At 35.7% G+C, this 21,481-nt stretch overlaps 1 protein-coding gene across 1 annotated transcript; it reads left to right on the top strand.

The window, feature by feature from the left end:
- The first annotated feature begins 3,353 nt into the window (after positions 1-3,353).
- Positions 3,354-18,528, top strand: LOC130716900 (L-arabinokinase-like). Its single transcript, XM_057566937.1, has 29 exons — positions 3,354-3,844; positions 4,086-4,193; positions 4,329-4,397; positions 4,490-4,573; positions 4,907-4,983; positions 5,415-5,481; positions 6,403-6,460; positions 6,571-6,638; positions 6,723-6,785; positions 8,653-8,706; positions 8,813-8,915; positions 8,992-9,101; positions 9,186-9,305; positions 11,325-11,381; positions 11,520-11,686; positions 11,781-11,922; positions 12,133-12,216; positions 12,913-13,038; positions 13,263-13,393; positions 13,478-13,559; positions 14,350-14,437; positions 14,672-14,715; positions 14,821-14,916; positions 15,000-15,076; positions 16,056-16,253; positions 16,482-16,647; positions 17,047-17,118; positions 17,594-17,797; positions 18,200-18,528. Exons 1-29 carry the CDS (start codon positions 3,737-3,739, stop codon positions 18,392-18,394), a joined length of 3,018 nt encoding a protein of 1,005 aa, XP_057422920.1. The 5' UTR covers positions 3,354-3,736; the 3' UTR covers positions 18,395-18,528.
- Positions 18,529-21,481: the final 2,953 nt, after the last annotated feature.

The following is a 21,481-nucleotide window of genomic DNA, read 5'->3' on the forward strand; positions in this document are numbered from 1 at the left end:
ACTGTGAGATTGTCTGAAATTAGTATCATTGCCGTGATACTTGAGTCTTTAATGGTGTTATTTGATTCTGGTGCTACACACTCATTCATTGCTGAGGAGTGTGTGAAAAAGTTAGGATTGCTAACTGCTGATTTACATTCGATTTGGTGGTGTCGACCCCTGCCGCCGATCGATTAGTTACGCGCACGACATGCTTGCAATGTCCGTTGATTTATGAGGATCGGAAGTTCTTTGCGAACCTCGTCTGTTTAGGGTTTAAAGAGCTCGATGTGATTCTGGGAATGGATTGTTTGGCACAGTATCACGTTCTGTTGGATTGTGCTAATAAGGCCGTAGTCTTTCCGGATTCTGGCGTTACGGATTACTTGAATTCGTACAATTTGGGAAGGGGTTCACCAGCATTCGTGAACTCTATCGTAGCTGAGGCGAAGAACAACGGCGACGTACGCAACATTTTGGTGGTGCAAGATTTTGTGGATGTGTTTCCAGAGGATGTGCCTGGATTACCGCCAGTGAGAGAAACAGAGTTCTCCATTGATATTATGCCCGGTACAGGACCGATATCAATGGCGCCTTATCGGATGGCACCAGCAGAGTTGGCGGAGTTAGCAAAACAGTTGGAGGATCTCACTTCCAAAGGATTTAGATCGACAAATACCACGACGGCAAACCATGACGCCACTACGACAACGGTGGAGCCCAGTTCCAAGGACGACGACAGTTCGATGGAACAAATGCAAAGCAAAGCTAGGGCGCAACACCAAGGTCATGGGATGACGGTTACATTAGAGGGAGTGAAGAGGGTGGGTGAAGCGGTGCAAATGAGGGGAAGACAGATCTAAGTGAAGCGATGAAGATTGAGGCGGGTGAAACGTACCGAGGTTTAGGGTTTTCATACATGTTTTCACTTGGAGAGGAAATGGTGGTAAGTTTTTTAGGGTAAGCAGGAAAAGGTGGGAAGTGAATTCGAGTAGGCAGTGAATCGTGCTCTTGTGCAAAACGCGATTTTTTTCCTGAATTTGTTATTATAACACTTAGCGGCGGTTACAGCCGCCGCTAAACCACGCTCCTAAATCCTAGTTTTAAACGTTAGTGGCGGCTACACCAACCGCCGCTAATAAACCGCCGCTAAAACCCGAATTTTTTGTAGTGGTAGGAGGTCTGGAGGAGGTCGTTTTAGGCTAACTCTCCCACTTTTGAAGAACTTGTAATATAATCACACTTCTTTCACACTACTTTAGTTACCGGACTTGTACATATTTCCTTCGGGCTCCCTTCAGACTTTGGGGTTTTAAATATATATTCTGTCAGGTTATGCATCACAGGTGTTTGATGATTTGTTTTGAAAAGGAAAAGAAAATGAAAAAAATTTACTCGCATATTTTCGCATTTGTTTTATTTTAGGTTACTATTGTGACCCTAAAAGTCGGGGTGTTACACATGATGAGGCAGAGGACGCCAGTGTCATCTCAATGGCTCCATGGTGGCGCTGAGTGTAATCTCAGATCTAAATGATGGTGCTGCACCACCGAGACTGCTGGAGCTTTGTTTGGAAGCTGCAGTCAAAATCCCTAGTTTTGTTAAGTTCATGTGTTATCAATTCCAACATGCATCATACACATAAAATTATTTGGCTTAATTGCAACTTTAATCCCTGAAGTTTACAAAAATTACAATTTTAGTCCCTCTCCTAATTTAATTACAAGACTAGTCCCTCTTGTCTGCAACGTTGGACCTTCCATCTAACTATTAACGGAGAAGACTTAAGTGACAACGCACATGCCTCTCACGTGACCAAGGAAAATGGTTAAACTACACTTTTGGTCCCCTACTTTAGGGATGATAAAACGGGTTGGCCCGCCCCAACCTGCTCCGCCTCGCCTGTAGCCCGCCATAAACGGGACGGGTTGGGCTAGCCCGCCAAAAAAAGTGGGCTCTAAATCGTGTCCCGCCCCACCAAAGGACGGGCTAGCGGGTTGGCGGGCCAGCCCATGGGCCACTATGTTAAGAGAAATAAAAACAAATTTTTGGTAAAAAAATATGAAATATTGCAAGCAATGCAAAATATAATTGCAGACTAAGAAAGTAAACATACACTACATGAATGTAACACTACACAAATGATTCTACCCAATCTTTTACTAAACTAAAGAAACATGCAAACCCACTCTTATCCCTTTCAAATAAAACACGTTAGTATCACAAACAAGAGTATGATAAGCTTTAAAAAAATCAGACTATCTAATCCTCTAATAGTACACTTGGCCGAGCACCAGCGGATGATTTCCATAGAAGTTTATATTGAGGCAAGGACCAAAATCTGGGTAGAGAAACAAAGAAATTCTCAACAAAAAAAAACAAAGAAATTCTCATTTACATGCATTAAAGGATTATGCTAAGAACTCAGAAGCAGTAGGAGTATACATATAGTACCAAATATATATTTGTGTGTGCAGAACCCAAAAGGAGTGAAATTGAGCCCAATAAAATAATTAATTGGTAGCCCGAACCACTCCTAGCAATTTTTTAAGGAAAAAAGGGATGGAATGGGGCGGGTTCAACGTGTTGTTGGGCTACATTTTTCAGCCCAGCCCGCCCCAAAACTGTAGCGGGGCAGGCTGGCCCAACAGACTAGACACATATTGTCACCTCTCTACTTTTACATATTGTGTAGTTTTGGTTCAGCTCAAAAATTGCATTCAAATTAATAAAAAAAAAAGAAAATTAAACTATTCATCTTCTTCAAAAAAATGCATTCAAATTAAAATTTATTTTGTTATGCCTCATTATGATTTTATAAAGTATTTATTTCAATTCTTATTCAGTAATGTTTTGATAACAATCATAATTGTTTCTGTTTTTATCCTATTTAATTTAAATTGATAACAAACAAATTATTTTTTGGTTTTTTTTTTTGTATTTTTTATTAATTTAAATCCAATTTTTGAACTTTAAGGACCAAAACTACAGAATGTGTATAAGTAGGGGATCAAAAGTATAATTAAAATTCATCGGTCACATGAGAGGCATGTGCATTGCCACATAAACCTTCTCCGTTAATAATTAGACGGAAGGCCCAACGTTGCGAACGGAAGGGAACGTGAATGAATAATCTTGTAATTAAATTAAATAAGGAATTAAAATCATGGTTTTTGTAAACACTAGGAACTAAAATTGCAATTAAACCAAATTACTTTGTTAATCAAACAAAATTAGAGATTATACCTCCAGGCATCGCCCCGGTGTAATCTAGTATCTAGTAAGTTATAAACAAAGGAAATTCACCTGATCCCTCAACCTCGACCCACTTAAGTCTTAAGTCTTTTAACACTAAAAAAATAAAAAAAGGACAAGGACCACACCTCTAATTTCAATTTCAATTCAACTCAAACACATGCATGATGCATAGCTTAACTAACTAACTGATCGCGATATCTTTTTTTTGGACAAGTTTTGCACGCAATTCAACCCGTTCGTCTCTATCCTCTTTATCAATTCACCATCCTTTATCCTTTGTCTCTCTATTATTATTATTTTTTTGTTACATGTCTCTCTCTACTATTAGTACTATTATCAGGATAAGGATTATTCACCAATTATATAAATGGAGTAAAAACTTATTATTAACAATAATTAACAATAATATTTGGGTTCATCATCAATCATCTTCCAAATCCATTCCTCAATAATTATATATAAACGTAACGATCTCACCACCATCGTCATCAACGCCAGAATGAGGATCGAGCAAGAAAGTGATGTAGTCTCCGCTTCCACAAAGCACCTCGTCTTTGCATATTACATCACTGGTCACGGTTTTGGCCATGCCACCCGAGTCACCGAGGTTTCTTTCCCCTTTCTCAATTCATCTCCTTTTCACATTTTGCGGCATTTTTGGGGTTTCGATCACGCTTTTTGTTTTGTTTTTAAATATTGATGTGTTGTTTCTGGCTTTTCAGTTTTGGCTTCTTGTTAATTGATGAAAGAAGAAAAAGTTTGAATTTTTTTATAAATCTTTTTGTTCCGAAAGGGATAAATTTTGTTTTGTTGGGCGATGTGGGTTTTGAATTGGACTGAATGTGTAGGTGGTGCGGCATTTGATCTATGCGGGGCATGATGTGCATGTGGTCACTGGTGCTCCTGATTTTGTATTCACCTCTGAAATACAGTCTCCTCGCCTATTCATTCGAAAGGTGATTTTATTTATTTATTCTATATTATTTTTTGCTTTTAATTTTCTGTTCACTTGACAGAGTACAATGCTTTATTTACATACTAATAAAGTGACTGTTTTCAAAACACATATTTTATCGATTTCTACAAATTAGGTGCTTTTGGATTGTGGAGCTGTTCAGGCAGATGCTTTAACTGTGGATCGTCTGGCTTCATTGGAGAAGGTATAGAATCTTCACGGCTTATTTGATTTCATGATTCAACGTTATATCTTTCTGTGTCTGATGATCTGTTGCTTTGTCTTTGGCCATGCTAGTATTCTGAAACAGCAGTGAAGCCCCGTGCGAGTATCTTGGCAAAAGAAACAGAGTGGCTGCACTCTATCAAAGCTGACTTAGTGGTAAATGAAATTTTCTTACCTTTTCTATTGGAAAATAAATGTAAAGATAGATGTAGCACAATTGGTAGATAGTTGGGCTCCTTAACTATTTGTTTGGAGAGGCCGACCCACTTAAAGTGATCTCCGAGCCTTGACGGACTAGAGTCTCATGACTGTCGGCTGTGGGGATACATTGGGAAGCCAAAAATGTATAAATAAACTGATAAGTAATTCATATTCTTTGGATGGATGAAAGTGGAATGGAAGGGAATGAGTTTGATTTCTACTTAGAGTATTTTCAAATTGAGAACATTATGCATGTTGGATCCTTGGAAAGCTAATATGAGAAAACAGGTGTCTGATGTTGTCCCAGTTGCATGCCGTGCGGCAAAGGATGCTGGCATTCGTTCTGTTTGTGTGACTAATTTCAGGTGACTTATATAAACCGTCATTTTCCACTCATCATGCTATTTTCTTTAGTTAGTTACTGTAATTGGTGATGCAAAACCATCACAAGTAGGAACATAGATGCTGTTCTCCAATGATGCCACTGTGACAAAAAAAATTAGCAAACAAAAATATTTTCATGAGCTTTATATATCCTTTCATCTCGAGTCTTGGTCTCTTCATCGTTATGTTCTTTGAAATGCATCTTAGGTCTTACTTTTCATTTGCTTCTGGAGATATGCATTTGCTTTCTAGTTCAATGTCTTAATTAGTCAGTACCAGCAGAAATCAAAACTCTAAATGTAAATGGATGTCCAAGAGTAATTGTTTTAATTCATGACTTGATAAATGAATCTCTCTGCGCTCTCTTCTTTCCTTCCGTTAATACCCTCATTCCATATCTTTGTTATTTCAGTTGGGACTTCATCTATGCAGAGTATGTCATGGCTGCTGGACTTCATCATCGTTCAATAGTATGGCAGGTGAAGACAATCTACTTCATAGGAAATTATCTTGACTGATATATTTAATTTTTAGAGAAATGTTAAAAGTTTCTGATTGAGTACTGCATATCCAATGCTATTTTGTTGATCTTTTTTTATGACTGATGAATGAATTGAATGACATTAATACTAGTAATGTCTACTGTCGTGATCCTGAGTCCATTCTCTTTCAGGCATTGGTGGCCTATCACTGAAATGGTTATTTGCTCTCTGAGTGTTTCATTGTTGATTGTTTTTGTCAATATTTGTTTAGACGCAATTCATTATGTTTTCATGTTATTTATCCAAGATTTTGAAATTGTTATGTTCAGCATGGGTAAAACTTAAATCAAGTTCCTTACCTCCATTTCATCAAGTTTATGTGTAATTTTTCAAATTTTGACAATAAATTCTTAATTATTTTTAGAAATAGTTGCACATGTGTCATCACATAATTGGTAAACTTGATGAAATGGATTTAAGGAACTTGATGTAAGTTTCTCCCGTTCAGCATTTAGTCAATTCTATGAAACTTGTGAATAATATCTAGATTTTACTTAATCTTGTTAACATTTCTAAGATATCAGGTTTGAAGAAGAGCATGAGTGAAAATTAGTTGTAACCTTTCTTCTCTTCCTCTACCTTTCTTGCATGCTCTACCTTTCTTGCATGCTACAATTAGTAAATGCCTCTCAAAATTAAATGTTTAACTCTTTTCCATTTTGCATTGACCAAAGTTTGAAAATTCCAAACAAAACTGGTGCTAATGAGAACAATTGGATTTTAACTATGCTCGTAGTTTTATTAGCTAATGTAATAATCATATAGCATAACAGTAGGTGTAGTTTTGGTGTTTTCCATTTACTATGTTTTGTGCTTGAAACATAATAAATACGTGTTGTTTCATATACCCTGATGCAGATAGCTGAGGACTATTCCCATTGTGAGTTCCTTATCCGCCTCCCGGGATATTGCCCAAGTATGTGACTTTTATATAATTTTAAATTTATGATCTAGAATTATTTGAATGATCTCCTAATTTGGTGTTGAAAATGATTAAATAAAATTTTGGATTGTCTAATTTTGCAGTGCCTGCTTTTCGTGATGTTATTGATGTCCCTCTGGTGGTGAGGAGGTTGCACAAATCTGCAAAAGAGGTACTGCATCTCAATCCTCTATGAAGCTATTCCATAGGAGGAGTTAGTTCCTAAACTATGAGTTTGTAATTTTCCTTGTTGAAGGTGAGGAAGGAACTTGGGGTAGCTGATGATGTGAAGCTAGTTATTCTCAACTTTGGTGGGCAGGTGATTACCTAGATCCCCTCTTTAAGAACAAGAACTTGATAGTATTATTATATTTGAAATTTATTTGACCTCTGGAAATCTGCAATTCTGTAATGATGTATTTTGTTCATATGAGGTGCTTCTATTTCCTTTATCTTAATTATCTAACCTAAAACCATGTGATGCCCTGATTTCCATGATCCTTCTTCCAATTTTGCTATCACTCTGTTCTTTTGCCATTATCACTTTGTTACGGTATAAGTTCTGTTTACATTCTTATGATTATAAATATCATTCTATGCTCAACTCTACCAAGGTTGACTTTGAAGCATATTTTTAAACTGGATAAGCCTCCATCTGTTTGACCCTTTTATGCCCTACGTCAGTTGATCAGCTTCGTATAAAATGAACTCCATGCATAATCACTTACTCACTCTGATTCTCACACATTAATATATTATGAGGACAAAAGCTGAAGCTGTTCCTTGAGAGCCTATGGATGGTTTTATATATCTAACGTGCCCCTCACGCATCAAGAACCCTTTTGGGCGTAAATTGACAATGGATAGACCCATTTTACTATATGTTGAATTTTGACTTTATTTAGAAGAATGGGAGTAAGGGATTTGACTTGTTGATCACTTGGTCAGAGGCTCTAATATCATGTCAAAATCCAAATCTATTAGAAGCTTGCTAGAATTAAACGGTTTAAAGAACATTTGTTGTTAAGGTCTCACATTGACTATAGATATGGTGAAATAAGTCTTTAAAAATGATAGAACAATTCTCACCTTTGATGAAGTTTTTGGGGTAGAGTTAAGCCTACCCCGAATTCTAAGATGGTATAAGAGCCTATCCAAGATCTGTTCATTGGAGATCATTCGTACCTGGGCCACCCACAAATGTCAATTCCTGCAAATTCCATGCTCCAAATATCCATCCTTGGGCGTAAGGGGGTGTGTTTAGGTCTCACGTTGACTAGAAATATGGTCGAATATGTCTTTATAAAGGGTAGAGAAATCCTCACCTCTTAGCTAGCTTTTGGTTTAAGTTAGGCATAACTCGAATTCTAAGATTTGTAAATGGCTTTAATTACCTTTACTCATTACATATGTCTTGACTATCTCTTGGTCTGATCTACATAATGCTAATTATTGTTAGCCTAGAATTGTACGAAGTGAATCTAGCTTAATAACATATATCATGGAAACAACAATGTACTAAGCTAAGGGAATTAGCAGAAACTATGACAAAAGAGGAACCAATGTGCAACTGAACATCAAATTCTTTGCCACAGGTGATGGCATATTTGTATTTGCTTCAAGTTTCCCAAATGTTCATGTGGACTTTTGGTTAGCTTAATTCCTAGTCTAGTGGGAATGAAAATACAAATCCTACCAGACAATGACTATGTTGTATTCTTATTGAACACATTATTTTAAGTGGGATTACTAAGGTTTTACAACTGTATCTTTATCATTTATCATAATCATCTGTGACAAAATATCAACTCATGTGAGTCATATTAGTATACCATGGATTTGTCCTGGCAAACTTACGATATCTTCCAATGCATTGGTCTTGTATATTGTAGTCATTCACAATCTGTGAAATCAGCAGTTGGTATATTCATATAGCGATGTAATTATGATCTCTGGCAGTCACATCACCTGAATTTGTTATAGAATCTAGAGTTTGTTGTTGCATCACTGGATTTTTTATTTTCAATTCTAGTTTGTTGTTGTTCTTTGGTCATCGATGACCCTATACTTATAAACTTCATATTTTCTGGTGTTTGTGCTGTGGAAATCTGTGTCTAAAGACTCTAAACAGAGTTGCATCCACCATCTGACTTCTGCCTCTATTAACTCTTGTGTCTTATCTCCAGCCATCAGGATGGAAGCTAAAGGAAGATTTCTTACCTTCTGGCTGGTTGTGCCTGGTACTTCCTCTACTACTTTGCTTTTTATTGTTGTCTTATTTAAAATGTTCTTCTATTATTATTGTTGTCATGAGTTATTTGGTTATATCTTGCTTTTATGGTCCAGGTTTGTGGTGCTTCTGAAAATGTGGACCTTCCACCAAACTTCATAAAACTTGCTAAAGATGCATACACACCTGATATTATTGCAGCATCTGACTGTATGCTTGGTCAGTATGAAATTTGCGTAACTGCAAATCTGGATTTAACAAGAGTTGTACTAATAGTTTTATTTTGTTATTTTAGGAAAAATTGGATATGGCACTGTTAGTGAAGCCCTGGCATACAAGTGTCCTTTTGTTTTTGTACGTAGAGATTATTTCAATGAAGAACCTTTTTTAAGAAATATGCTTGAGGTACTGTACTGAATTATCTGTTTCATGTAATGTTTTTTGTTGAGGGACTTACGATAAAGTAATGGTTGTGTTTTTCTTGTTTAGTATTCTCAATGCGGCGTTGAAATGATTAGGAGGGATTTACTCACTGGTCACTGGAGACCTTATCTTGAACGTGCAATAAGTTTAAAACCCTGCTATGAAGCAGGCATTAATGGTGGTGAGGTACTATCTGTTTCTTTCATTAACAGACTCTTATAGACATTATTTTGCATAACTGGGTTTGCTTAGGTATTTTTATAAAACTTTATTAGTTGATCCTTCTGTAATTCAATGATTTGTGTGGAATAAATGAATGAGTGATTGATTAGCAATAGAAGTAGTGGATAGGCTCATGTCGATGAAATACAATGTATAAAAACCAATATATTATGTTTAAATAATTATATTAGGAATGATAGAGATGATTTTGGCCTCATAGGGTCCAGTTGTAATCGGGCTGCTTTTAGTTAACTTGAGCAAAATCAAATTAGCTCATACAATTCCATTGCACTCACCTTTTGGCCCTTCTTGGAGGTTATCACAAGCAATGGACCTTTAAATTTTGATAAAGTAGTTGTTAAATATTGTTTGTTTCTGGCTAAATATCTTCTATACTTATCATCAGATATTATACTGCACTCTGTAGAAGCCTTAGACATTCTTTTGCTGGTATTGCTTGATGGATTAATTGGATCAGCTATAAGTACTTTTCTAAGTTTGGTGAATCATTGAATTGTTGAATCAGTGTAATAGCACGTTTGGATCAACTTATCTTTCCCCATAATCAATTCTGAAACCAGAAACTACTTAGAAAAATTGATTTTGGCTTTAGAAACAATTGTAGAAAGATTTCCAAACACGCACTAAATGTGTAACAGGTGACCTCAAATCAACTAAATTGGAAAGAGCTTGATATTTGATGGCCAGATCTTCTCCTCAAATGTTCTATATATCTATTTGTATCTTTTGAAATGTTCTAGTGCATAGGGCCCTGATATAATGCAGAAATTTGTGTGCGATGGCACATGTCATTCCTGTTCTTGTGGATCCTGTATATGGATTTTTCTGACACTTATTTGTTACTTCCACACACACACGCTAGTATTGCAAACGAGAAGCTGATAGAATCCCACAAACCATAATTGAGGAAAAGAATGGAAAATAGAATGAAAAATAAAGAATCTACTATCACTGAATGAAAGTTGATCAGAATAGGAGAGAATATCTCTCCTCCAAGGCTTTCCCCTTCACAAAGAATTTCTCCTTTGACACATAAACTATCAAAATCACCGAATGAATCAGTATTTATTCTATTTAGATATTATATCCCCTCTAACCACCCAAACTTCTATAATTATTCTTAGATGAATATTTCTGACTGACTTAACAACATATATTCTCCAACTATCTTTCTTCCTTCATCCTGAAAGAATTTCTTCTCTATATGCAATTAATAATACAATGTATTCGGAAAATGGAAATCTTGAAAGCTATGCTTATTTTGAATTTATCTGATCAATCAATAATAGAAGTAACACTAATAATATTTAACTTAGCATTGTGTATACTGGTAATTTTAATTTTTGGGATGGATATTCACATGTCATCTCATTTTTTTTTTTGATAAGCCAAGCAATTGTATTCCAAATTAGCACAAGGGCTGCTAGCCCAAATACAGTAGTAAGAGAGATACAAAAAGAAAGATTCAGAAACATGAATGCAGAAAATAAAATGATAAGGAAAGAAGAGGAGTGACACCAGTAGGTACCAAACCAGAGAAAACTAAACCAGCACCCATTCTCTACTTGTTTTTATATAGTTATATGCCTTTAACCAAGGCTCACCTTCCAAAATAGATACCAAGAAAGCATTCCATTCTTCCATAATCCCACTGGAAGCCGACCACCAACAGGGATATTAAATACCCTTCACAGCGACCTAATGCACAGAATAGGATTCAAACTCCAATCTGAAGTGGATGCAGAAAAATCCCTCCTCTTTGCCTTCAGCCCAAGCCAAGCCTTGAATTGGACTAAATCACTTAAATGTGCATCTTTTCTTTGAAGGGTTACCAACTTATCATCATCTACTCATCACAGCGTATTGTGAATTTACATTTAGGGAGTTCTATGTCATCTTTGGGATTTTTATTATTTCCAAAAGAGTTGATAATTATTTTCATTTAACATTTTCAAAATGTAGGTGGCAGCCCACATCCTGCAGGAGACAGCTTTTGGAAAAAACTATGCATCAGATAAGGTAAAGGGTTTTGATTGCTATTAGCTACAGGGTTGGTTTTTGTTAATTCTGTCAAGCTTCTGGTTACTGCTGTTTCATGAAGATACTGGAAGTGATTAAACTTGGATTGTCATTTCAATTTTGACTTATAATATCTAGCTAAGTGGGGCAAGAAGATTGCGGGATGCGATAGTTCTTGGGTATCAACTCCAAAGGGCCCCTGGTCGGGATATTGCAATCCCAGAATGGTATGCAACTGCAGAAGACCAACTTGGCCACTCATCACCTAGTTCCCCTGTGGATGAAGGAAGCTCTGCATTCTACTCGTGAGTATCACTTTACTTTTTATCAGCATAATTTTCTTGTTTGTTTCATAATAGAGAATAAACTGCCTCTAACTTTGCTTCTTTATACCTTTAGAGCAATCGAAGACTTTGACATTCTTCACGGAGATGTTCAAGGTCTTCCAGATACTGTAGCATTCTTAAAGAGCCTATCTGAATTGGATGAGAAGCACAAAAGGCGGGAGCGTAAAGCTGCAGCTAATCTCTTCAACTGGAAGGTCGTAATCATTTCATATTAAAATATTTTTTTTACGAACCGCTTTTCTCTGGACTGCAATCTCTTAATGGTAACGTGCAACCATCTTTAAGATAGGAATGCTGAAGAAACAGTATTATTTTGACACCACTAAATAATCTATTATATTCAAATAGCTGTTCTTTTGGTAATTTATTCTTTCACTTTTGACTTTGTTCAATTCTTTTGATAGGAAGAGATTATTGTAACAAGAGCTCCGGGAAGGTTAGATGTAATGGGTGGTATTGCTGACTATTCTGGAAGCCTTGTCCTGCAGGTTGAATCTTTCTATCTCTTGATGGTTTTTAATGTTCATTGCATTTGATTCCGTATGGCTCGAACTGTTAACTGCTTCATATAGTTTGCATTTATGATATTTAATATAAACCTGATGTTGTAAGCTTTATGTTTCGAGGATTAGATGGAGGATTGTCTAATAGTTAGAGATAAGAGAAAATAAAGGTGAACTACCGGTCAAACCCATAAAGAAGGATTTGAATAGAAATGTTTGTTGCTAGACATGATTCATGATAGGACATGACATCATTTGAGGCAAGCAGTCAACTGCCCCTAGGATAAAAGATTATGGGTGTTGGCATCAGGCATTGCTTTTTTAATAAAGTATAGCTTCTAGGGCTTTGTGTGTGTGTGTTTCGAAGGTATCTTATCCCATCCATAGTTGTATTTATCAGTTTTCAGTCTAATATAACTTCTTCCTTCTTTCAGAACCACTTCAGAGTCAATCAGAAACTACTCTAATTTTCAAAGATTAAGTTGTTAGGTGGAGTTTTGTAAAGTTTATATCTCTAAAAAAAACATTGAGATGTTCAGTGCTTAACATGAACATATGCAAATATAAACTTACATGTACGAGAAAAACTTTTGACTCATGTTACCCAGCAAAGTTATTCATGAAATTGTTAGACCACTACTTACTTTGTGTTTTTTTCTCTTTCTTTTTGCTCTTGCACAGATGCCAATTAAAGAAGCCTGCCATGTCGCTTTGCAAAGAGTCCATCCAAGTAAGCATAGACTGTGGAAACATGCTGAGGCTCGACAGAATGACAAAGGGGGAAATCCAACAGCTGTCTTGCAAATTGTATGTTGGAGAACATGAAAATATTTCTAAATACTACTTTTAATTAACATTGAAAGCTATTGGTTGGAATTTGTATAGTTATGAAGCTTGATGAGTGAATAATCTAATGAGAAATTTGCGTGCATTGATCTGGATACCGTCATTACTTTAGTGATATACTTCAGTTTTGGAGATGCTGGTCAATTTTATTTATGTGCGTTTTCAATGAACCTGGATCATGTCAGGTATCATATGGTTCAGAACTGGGCAATCGTGGCCCAACATTTGACATGGATTTGTCTGATTTTATTGAAGAAGGAAGACCAATCTCATATGAGAAAGCAAAGAAATACTTTGCTCAAGATCCGTCTCAAAAGTGAGTAGCACTTAGGTGTTTTAAATGCATAAGGCCTTTCTGAATTTGAAATATACTAATACAACTATTGACTAACCTCCACAGGTGGGCAGCATATGTTGCTGGTGCAATTGTGGTCTTAATGACTGAATTGGATGTGAGATTTGAAGATAGTATCAGTGTGCTGGTACCTCCTGTTCTCTTTCTAAGCTCTTAGTACATCATTTCAGTAAACTAAACATCTTACTGAATCATTAAAGAAGTTTCCATGAGTATTGAAAACATACTTGCCAATGTGTTTCACTTTGAACTCGTTTCTTAAGGTGTTAAAGTAGGCCAGGCTTGTTCGTACTGTACTATAGTTTTCTATTTCTTTTCTTCTTTCTTTTTGATGACACATGAAATGAAGTTGATACCCTGCTCAGGTTCAAAATCACTTCAGAAGAAATGTTACTAAAATACTGCTGTTCTAAATCAAAATGAAATTTTGTGGCCAAGGAGTGGAAATGAAAGTGTTAGCAATGATATAATGTTAAATTTTCCTATATTCATTATTCATTATTTATTTATTATTATTATTATTATTATTATTATTATTATTATTATTATCTTGATGAAGCTTGTTATTTTTGCAGTACATATTTAATTTACCCATTTTTGCCTCTTACCACACTTTTCTCACTAATAGCATTGAAGTTTCTCAAATTTCCTTGTTGAGAAGCATACGGCTTGTAGGTTTCCTGTATACCACTTACATTATATTTGTCTTTCAGTGAAAAAAGTTAGTATGGGATTATTTTTGAATTGGATAATACCTTAATCAGAAGAATTATTTCTGTCAGCCATTGATGGAGTGATCATGGTTCTTTTAGTGCAATGTGGAAACATTTATCCAGCCCTATAATTGTGCTTTACTGCTCTTACTTCATCTCCATCTCTTTTGCTAAGATTTAGATACCTTAATAAAATATGTGCAGGTTTCGTCTGCAGTCCCAGAAGGGAAAGGTGTATCATCTTCTGCATCTGTGGAGGTTGCTAGCATGTCTGCTATTGCAGCTGCTCATGGTAATCATGCTTCGTTTTGGATTGTTTCTCTTGGAGTAAAGTAAAGGTTCAGCTAGACCAAGCTAACAAGGGAGATTGCTTTTAAAACCATTCTCGCTATTTTATCAGAATAAACAGACAATCGTTTCCATTTTTCTGATCTTACTTTTGTTTTGATACTTAAGGAAACCTTAATATGTCCAGTTTTCCTCCAATAGAATATTGATTGTGTCAATTTCTATCTTTGTAACTCAGGATTAAATATCAGCCCAAGGGATCTGGCTTTGCTTTGCCAGAAGGTATATGCAGCATTTTGATCAATATTGATTTATTATGCTGATGTATATTTTATGTCTATTATGCATTGTCCACTTAATTTCCTTCCCTCTTACAATTTTCATCAGGTGGAAAATCACATTGTAGGAGCTCCATGTGGTGTCATGGACCAGATGACTTCAGCATGTGGTGAAGCCAACAAACTTCTTGCTATGATTTGCCAGGTGTGCATCATTTAAATCGATAAAAAATAATGATTTCTTATTCTTTAGATTCAATATCATGGTATTGCTTGTTATTGATGCAGCCTGCAGAGATTGTTGGACTTGTTGAAATTCCCAGCCATATCCGGGTCTGGGGTATTGATTCTGGAATAAGACACAGGTTGGTGACCTATCATTATCTGCAACTGTATATCCTTTTCTTCTTTACAGCCATTAGTTAGTGTTTTCCTTTAATTATTCCTTCCACATTTCAAGAAATTACGATGCAGCAACCCAAATACGACTTTAATAGTCTTCGATTTGATCGTATGAGTTTTACAAGGGTGAAGAGGTTTGTCATGATGAAATTGGGATCTAGCCCATATCCTAATATCAAGGAACAAATAATATGATAGGTACACGGGGTTAGCTAGTTAGTAATTTAGTATTAGATTTTATTATTAGTATCTTTTATCCAGTCAGCATTAGGTTTTATATTTTATTATTATATTTTATTAGGTTTAGCATTATTAGAGAGTGAGTATAAATAAGTGATTTAGAGAGACTATTGGGTATCTTTGTTTTCACTTTGGAATTAGGGTTTAGAGAGCGTTGGGTCTCTCTGGTTCTTGGGAGGGTGTTTGGGATCCTTTCCTTGTATCTTTCCCCCAATTCCTATTTGGGAATTAGGGTTTTACCATTTAATAATATCAGATTTGGCTGGTTTCAATATCAGGGGGGAGTATTGATAAGTACACGGGGTTAGCTAGTTAGTATTAGATTTTATCATTAGTATCTTTTATCCAGTCAGCATTAGGTTTTATATTTTATTAGGTTTAGCATTATTAGAGAGTGAGTATAAATAAGTGAGTTAGAGAGACTATTGGGTATCTTGGTATTCACTTTGGAATTAGGGTTTAGAGAGCTTTGGGTCTCTCTGATTCTTGGGAGGGTGTTTGGGATCCTTTCCTTGTATCTTTCCCCCAATTCCTATTTTGGAATTAGGGTTTTACCATTTAATATTAAGACTATTTAATAATATTTTGTGGTACTAGACGATATAAAATAATGGTTTTCTGGGTTTTTATGAGAAAGTAATGTATTTTGCGTCTATTACCTTCATGATGTTCTTTAGCTTTCTTAAATGTTGTCTCTTTCAGTGTTGGAGGTGCAGACTATGGATCTGTCAGAATAGGCACCTTTATGGGTATGAAGATGATAAAGTCCAAGGCTTCTGAGGAATTGTCTCAGATGTGTGCTGCTAATGGGTTGAACTATGAAGAAGTGGAACAAGATGATATAGAACTGCTCAAACAAGAAGCCTCCTTAGATTACTTGTGTAATTTGTCACCTCACAGGTAAATATATTTTTTTTGTTTCCTTTATTTGAAAAATGTTGTCGTAATACCTTTTTAGGGGTAAGAAGATAAAGGGGTCTTATAATCGTATCATACTTCATATATTTTTCAACATGTATACATTACTCCCTGACCTTGCTCTTTTAGGTGCCTGTACCATTCTTTATATTTTAACGTAAATATAGAGTTCCATTAAAATTAGTTTTTGATTTTACTTTTTTTTGGCAGATTTGAGGCTCTATATGCTAAGACGATTCCTGACTCCATTGTCGGTGAGACATTTTTAGCGCAATATAAAAATCACAATGATCCTGTCACTATTATTGATGAGAAGTGTAGTTATGGAGTGAGAGCTCCCACAGTACATCCTATCTATGAAAATTTCCGAGTCAAGGTTAGGATTCTTTTAAGAATCAAGTTGGTTATGAGTAACTGATTGTTTGTTCTAATTGTTGCATAACTTGCATGTTTTTCCCCCATTATTGTGTATAACTGTTTCTGTACAACACTGCTGTTGTGGCTAATGCTGTTTAAGAAATTTAATTTTGGTTACGAGTATTATTTTCTTCAAGGTAAATTATATGCTCGAGCCAGTCTATAAGATTTTACTGCTCAATTTTGTGGATATATCATATTTGCCATTTTATTTTTGTAGATCAAAACATATGTTACACTAAATATGTTTACCTGAGTTTTAGACAAAAAAAATTCATATATATTAACTTTAACCTGTTATTATGCAGCAGTTATTTTTAATTTAGTTAATTTTCCACCATAACATATGGTTTTGCAGACCTTCAAGGCGCTTCTAACATCGGCAAGTTCAACTGATCAACTTACAGTCTTAGGAGGATTGTTGTATCAGGTACATGTACAGCTTCAGTTGATCAACATGCTGTCTTAATTTTTGAGTGCTCTTTTCAAAACTTGTAATGAATGAATCTGAAATAACAATTTTGTATGAACCTTTTGTTAATTTCGGTTCCTAAATTTTGTATTTGGAACTATTGATTTTGTAGCATGCCATGAGCAATTTTCTTGACATGAAAAGACATACACTGGCTTTAACCTGTTATGTATAGCAGGAGATTAAACAATAGTGGTTAGATGTTTCTTTTTTATACTTTTAATTAGGGCAAAATACAAATTAATAGCCTGTCAAAGTTATCGTCCCATATGAAATTAATATCCAGTTTTGTTATTTAGCTCAGATCCAGTTTTAACAGGCTTATTAGGGAGCTGTTTTCTAACCTCTTTCTTCAATATAAACATTGGTATTGTAATTGTAGAAAACCAACATGTAAAAGGAAAAAATAATTGATTTTAACTAAAATTTGCAGTGCCACTATAGCTACAGTGCTTGTGGACTTGGCTCTGATGGAACAGATAGGCTTGTGCACTTAGTGCAAGAACTGCAGCATAGTGCAACATCTAAATCTGAAGGAGGGACGTTATACGGAGCCAAGATCACTGGTGGGGGTTCAGGTGGAACGGTTTGCGTAATCGGAAGAAATTGTCTCAAGAGCAGTGAACAAATTTTTGAGGTATTATTTCATTTTATCATAGTTAAAGAATCTTTCACATATCCTTTAAATGGAAGGAGGGATTTTTTTTTTATCCTAACCTGTTTGCTGTAGGCTTAGTTTTTCTGTAGTTCTGATTCTTGATTTTTTGTAAGCGAGTTTGATTTTAGTCCAACACAGTCACACCTTCACAGAAGGTAAAACGTGAAACCAGTTATTGAGTTTAGTTGGCAAAACATGTTTTCATATTCAATTTGCAAACAACCTAAGATGTTACTTTCATATTTGCTCCATTAGAAGTCGTCTTTTTCCATTGATATCGTCTCGTAACATGTGTGAACTAATACCCAAACACACTTAATTGTGATTTAGGCTTCCTTAAAATACTAATAGTCTGAAGCGTGCAATTAATTGTGATTTCAGATTCAGCAAAGGTACAAAAAAGCTACAGGTTATTTGCCGTTTATTTTTGAGGGTTCATCACCAGGTGCAGGAAAGTTTGGCTACCTGAAATTACGCCGGCGAGCTGCTACCCTAAAAAATTGTAACAGCTACGGGGATGTTAGTGCAGTTTTGGAGGAGAATAACGCATCAGGATCCCCTACAGTTTCAACGTGAACTGTGTGCATTTCATTTTTTTAATACTTGCTCTTTCATTTTGTGGACCGCTCGAATTTGCATTTCTTTATTTATATTTCACCAGAACTTGTACAGATATTATTTTGAACAATGTAAATGAACTATTAACTCCATTATGTCCTTTTTATTTCTCTCTATTTTATTATTTTTAGACTTTTTCTTTTGTTACAATGAGTGGCAAAAGCACAAGTGGGTTGGTGTAGTGGTTCAGCACTTCCAGGGGCGGAGACAGGAATTTTATAAGGGAGTGACGAAGATTTAAAGGAATGTAATTTATAAGAAAATTTTAATTTTTCTCACAAAGCATGTGAAAAAAATCATATATAACTAGCAATTTTTTATAAGCATGAGAAATATATAATTAGTTTGAGTACAAGAGATACTAACCAGCTCATAAGGATTTTGACAACAACAAAAAATAAGACTTGACAAAAAGACATTAGTTGGGTATACCCTCTCAAAAGGTAGTAGAAAAAGTAGCCCACAGTAAGTTCATAGCAGAAAATCGCAGAGAAAGAAGCTATTTCAAAGAATATTTTTTTTCTCATTATCATGTAGAAAATCATAGTCCAATTTTATTATATTTAGCACCACATTACTTCAATTTCTTTTGAGTACATCAGAGTGGAGAAGTCACAAGCAGTACCTAAACACTGAAACACACCCATTAATCGATCACCACATTAACCTGCAATTTATAAGTGTGACTAGCAAAAGTGATTGGACTATAAATTTAGAACTTATCTATCATGCATCAGCCATCAGGAATTTATGCCATGGAAAGGTATTCTCTACTTCACCTATTAGATAAACTAAAAGTGAGGGGTGCAAAAAAATATTTTTTCACTAAGTACTGGTTAGAAAATTTTCCAACTTGGGGGGTGACTGGAGCATGAGGCAGTCACCCCACTCCCTCCGTCCCTGAGCACTTCATCCTTTAAGCAAGTGGTTGGGGGTTCGAATCCCAACTCTTGCGAATAGAAAAAACTCATTGGCCAGCCCCCTACCGCTTAGTGCACTGACCGTGGGGCGAGGGATTAGTCTCACGGCTGTCGACTGTGGGGATACTTGGTCAAGACAAAAAAAAAAAACACCACAAGCACTAAGGCAAGACAAAACCACCTGAAGGTGGGTGTCTGGATTCATATCCTTCAACAACAGAGAATGGCATTCTCCAAAAGGAGAATCAAACCAGTGTTCACCATAGTTCAGGTTCAGGTCAAATTTTGCCAAATAATCGGCAAGTCCGTTAGCTTCCCTTGGTGCATATTGGAAGGTCAAAGCTCCATGGGCTTAATGAATACACAGAATTTCCGACGCCAAGTTCTCACATCTATCTCCCAATATATCCCGAGAGTTCAAGAGGAGAATAACCTCCAACGCATTTGACTCCACAATTACCTTGGGAAGGTCTAAGCCCATGATCAACTCTAGTGCTGTCGAAATTGCAAGGAGTTCTGTGAGGAAGACATTGGCTGATGACAGCTGACCAAGATTACGAGCAAACCCCTTCATCTAGACGCCTTCATGGTCCTGGACAACCCCGCCACAACTAGACATTTTCTTATTCCTATTTATTTATCACTTTTAAAATTTTTGTAAACCCTTAATTATGGTTTACCAGCTAGTTATACCATTAACTTAAACTAATTCTTTATTGTGATTAAAAAAATTACATATTGAAAATTTAAAAGACAAACAAAAGAGTATATAAGGAAGTTGGATATTAATTTTAATAATCAATACTATATGAGAAACTCATATAAAGGTAGAAAGAGAGGATATTTGAAACAGGAAATAGAGGAGGTGATGTTCGTCCTGAGTGACGGGATTGCTCTTAGTCTTGACTTTTGGATCTGGTTTAGGTTTTTGGCTTTACTTCCTTTGTTTTTTTGTGTACAAGGATGTTTTTGTTGTTTATATTTTATAAGGTAGTTAAGTACTTGTGTATTCTTGTTGAGGTTTTTGTATTTTATTATCCTCACCATATTATTCCCGTGCTAAGCCTCTTTCTTCTTCTTTTTTTTTATTATTATTATTATTATTATTATTATTATTATTATTTTTATTATATTTGGAAAAAAATTGAGGAAGAAAAGAGGAAAGAGGATAAAATACTAGTAAACAACTAGAGACAAAAGTAAATAAGAAAAGGGAAAAGAAGGAGAAAAACGAATGTTTTTCCAAAAAGATAAAATATAAAGCTAAAAAATCTTTGGTTGATACATTTTTCTAAGATGATTAAAACATACTTTTTCACTCTAAATGAAAACGAGCTACCTATCATCGCCACCGAAACCATCATTGTTATTGTCACCACCTCACCACTAGCACTGTCGTCGTCGCTACCTTCGTCACCATTGTCGTCGTAACCACCACCACAACCGATACCTTCATCGCCACCATTGCTGCCACTATTACCACCCCACCATCATTGCTGTCTTCGCTATCAACACTGTAGTTGTCCCAAGCACCGCCACCACTGCCATCACCATCTTTGTCACCACTGCAGCCGCCTCCACTGTAACACCCTGACTTTCAGGGGTCACAATAGTAACCCGTTAAAATAAATATGCAATGATTTCCATAAAGGATTTATAAATGTGGGTATATTTTTTTTTCTTTTTGGAATATTTCTAAAACATGTCATGCATGCTCTCAATTGTAAATAAATTTACATCTAGCCATGAACAAGGCAAGTACCAGAAGGTAACAATAGAAGAAGGTAACAATAGAAGAACACAACTTACAAACCTAACAAATAGAATTAGATTCAACAAACAATCTATTATGCAATGACATCATAAATCCGATATACTCCCTACGATTTCCACATTGGAGGATCGCAAGAGAGCAATGCATCGGAACCTGTGCAAATCCTCAAACAATACTCATAAAATAATCTTGTAAGCTTTAACCAACAATGGTAAGCTCTCTACCCAAAAGGCTCTAGCCTTACACCCGACTCTATTTTTCAAGTCTTCCACTGTCCTGCCATGTAGAGTAGCATCTGCTCATATTGTCACCTATCATCGTCAGGCAGTTTGCAGACCGCCCAAACACAAA

Source organism: Lotus japonicus, chromosome 5 (genome assembly GCF_012489685.1).
Source record: "Lotus japonicus ecotype B-129 chromosome 5, LjGifu_v1.2".
In the NCBI taxonomy this organism is placed as follows: domain Eukaryota; kingdom Viridiplantae; phylum Streptophyta; class Magnoliopsida; order Fabales; family Fabaceae; genus Lotus; species Lotus japonicus.

Coding starts and splice junctions, on each gene's coding strand:
- LOC130716900 (XM_057566937.1), top strand. CDS start 3,737: ATGAGGATCGAGCAAGAAAGTGATGTAGTCTCCGCTTCCACAAAGCAC. Junction 8,707..8,812: donor CTTCTGGCTGGTTGTGCCTG/GTACTTCCTCTA, acceptor TTTATGGTCCAG/GTTTGTGGTGCTTCTGAAAA. Junction 11,923..12,132: donor CTAATCTCTTCAACTGGAAG/GTCGTAATCATT, acceptor TTCTTTTGATAG/GAAGAGATTATTGTAACAAG.